Genomic DNA, 2,573 nt, shown 5'->3' with positions numbered 1-2,573 from the left:
CTGTAGACTAGACTGTAGAATAGACTATAGACTAGACTGTAGGCTAGACTATAGACTAGAATATATACTAGACTATAGACTAGAGCAAAGACTAGACTATAGACTAGGTCATACACTGGACTAGGTCAGTGTAGACGTCTAGACTATACTATTGACTATACTATATATTTTACTATAGACTAACTACTTTTCATAAACATGTCGGGATTTCTTTATTAAAATTCTCCATTTAAGTTACTTTTATATCTAATTTGCTTTTATTCTTTTTTTTCTTGTAGATCACATTGATCTTATTAAAGAATTTGGTTTTCCGGATTTACCACCCGGTATAGCGGCAGTTCCCGGTATGTGTGGTGTGGAAAGAAATCCTTATCAAATACATAAATCACCAGCCTACAACATAGATAAAGATGCCATTTTAACGGTACAAACCTCAGAAATATTTCCCCATGGTTTTCCCACCGATTTCTCCATAGTATTGGCTGTACGTAGCAGTCGCACAAGTCCGACCGCTGCACCAATTTTCACTATATATTCGGATGAAAGTGAAGAAGTACTATCGCTCAGTATCGGACCACAGATTAAATTTAGTTATGAACAAATCGATGCGGGTTTTAATCAACATAATGATATTAACTTCGGTATTGGCATTAATGATGATAAATGGCATCGTATTGGTCTGAGTGTAAAGGGTAGTTCGGCTACGTTGAATTTGGATTGTACGAAACAAGTAACTAGAAGATTGGAACGTACTTTGGGCAGTTCAATAGCTACGAATGGTTTGATTTTGACTGGTGTACAAATGAGTAATGATGATGGTTTCTTTATGGGTGACGTGCAAATGATGTCTATATGGAATACTCCGGAGGCAGGTTATGAAGTTTGTACCAAATATGTGACGCCCTGTATAGATGAATCATTTTATGGAGAGGATAGTCAGAAAACTACTAGAAGTTTCTCACATGCTCAGAGCGGTAGTAGAGGAAATGTATCGGGCTCATCTAGATCAAGAAGTAGTTATTCGAGTAGTTCAAGTTCTGGCTCATTAAGTGCGGATGCTTTACGTTCTCGAATAACTGGTAATGGCAGGAGTGGTAATTTCGAGTATACGGCAGCAGGTGAAGTTTCAAATGATGGTTCTTTATCGGCCGCTGGACAAAATCCCTCTTTGGATGTAGGCATTGTAGGTGATGGTTTAAAAAATAATGAATTTTCTCTCAGTGCTGCGGGCGCTTCAAACGGCGCAGCTGTAAGGCCTAGAACCGATTTTGGTTTATCAGGAGGTGCTTCAAATGGTTTTGGAACCACTTACCACTCTAATGAAACGAAAAAAGAAGCTGAAATTTCAGATGTAGATTACGCCATTGAGGGAGACTATGAAGGTTTAACAAATTCCAGTGAATTTCCTTTAACAGGTCAGGAGGGCACACAAACATTGGATCCAACTTCCACCGGATCGGATGAGTTGGGAGGCGAGCAATTACCTAATAACGATAAAACTACAAAAACGAGAAAAACTAAAAAAGATCGAAAAAAATCGAAAAAATCATCAAGAGAAGAACTTTCTGCCGAAATAGATTTTAGTAATCCCATCGATTTGGGTAATGAAGAAAACAATAGAACAATAACAACTACAACTAATGGTACAACTTACGATAGACCCATTGGTTCTAGTGGTCCACCTTGCTATCCAGGTCCTAGAGGTTATACCGGATTGCCAGGTCCACCAGGAGATCGTGGTCCTAAAGGAGAACCTGGTCGTGATGGATTACCTGGAGCGGATGGTATTCAAGGTCCCGCTGGCCATGTTTTTGTAGTGCCAGTAAGTTTTTATTAGACTTTATAATAACAATTAAAATTTATTAAAATTTTTGTTTTAAGACCGTACCTGGCGGTAGTGGTGGTAATGAGAAAGGTCCCGATTCCCAAGTTGAGGCCTTAAGACAAATGATTTCTCAACATATGGTGGGTTTTTGGACATAGAAGGTGTAGAATTTGTATACTAATGATATTTCTTTATAGATGGCTTTACGTGGTCCTGAAGGCCCAACAGGTCTTACAGGACCGCCTGGTCCACCCGGTCTCACTGGTCCTCAAGGTCCTAAAGGCGAACCCGGAGATGCTGGTGAGCCAGTAAGTTATATGCTATAGATTTCCATCAAATATTTATTTAACATTTAGAATATTTATCTGCTGCAGGGATTACGAGGTCTTCGTGGTCCCACCGGTCCACAAGGACGTGAAGGTAGACGTGGCCGTTCTGGAAGAGATGGAGAACGTGGTGCTCAGGGTCCTCAAGGCCCTAAGGGAGAAATGGGTCCTGTTGGTCCAATGGGCATACCTGGAGAGAAGGGACATCGTGGAAGTCCTGGTCAAAGAGGTGAAAAAGGTCAACAAGGTGTAGAAGGTCATCCGGGAGAAGACGGTCCACCAGGCCTTCCAGGTTTACCAGGTGAATTAGTAAGTTTGGTTATGATAAAAGTATTTTGGAAAATTGTTTAACTTAGTTTTATTTTAGGGACCCCGTGGCTTTCCTGGTCCACGTGGTTTCCCTGGACCTATCGGTAGCCCCG

The 2,573-nt window shown here is 40.8% G+C and overlaps 1 protein-coding gene across 1 annotated transcript in view; it reads left to right on the top strand.

The window, feature by feature from the left end:
* Positions 1-2,573, top strand: part of LOC111688688 (collagen alpha-1(V) chain-like) — a 3,434-nt gene that overhangs the window by 717 nt on the left and 144 nt on the right. Inside the window, exons 2-6 of the mRNA XM_046955808.1 lie at positions 279-1,822; positions 1,882-1,965; positions 2,023-2,133; positions 2,200-2,460; positions 2,519-2,567. Of these exons, the coding sequence (XP_046811764.1) occupies positions 279-1,822; positions 1,882-1,965; positions 2,023-2,133; positions 2,200-2,460; positions 2,519-2,567 (2,049 nt within the window). The remainder of the gene's footprint in view (positions 1-278; positions 1,823-1,881; positions 1,966-2,022; positions 2,134-2,199; positions 2,461-2,518; positions 2,568-2,573) is intronic.

This window comes from Lucilia cuprina, chromosome 2 (genome assembly GCF_022045245.1).
Source record: "Lucilia cuprina isolate Lc7/37 chromosome 2, ASM2204524v1, whole genome shotgun sequence".
Taxonomy (NCBI): domain Eukaryota; kingdom Metazoa; phylum Arthropoda; class Insecta; order Diptera; family Calliphoridae; genus Lucilia; species Lucilia cuprina.
The sequence above is the reverse complement of the archived record's forward strand: the minus strand, read 5'-3'. Positions and strand labels throughout refer to the sequence as shown.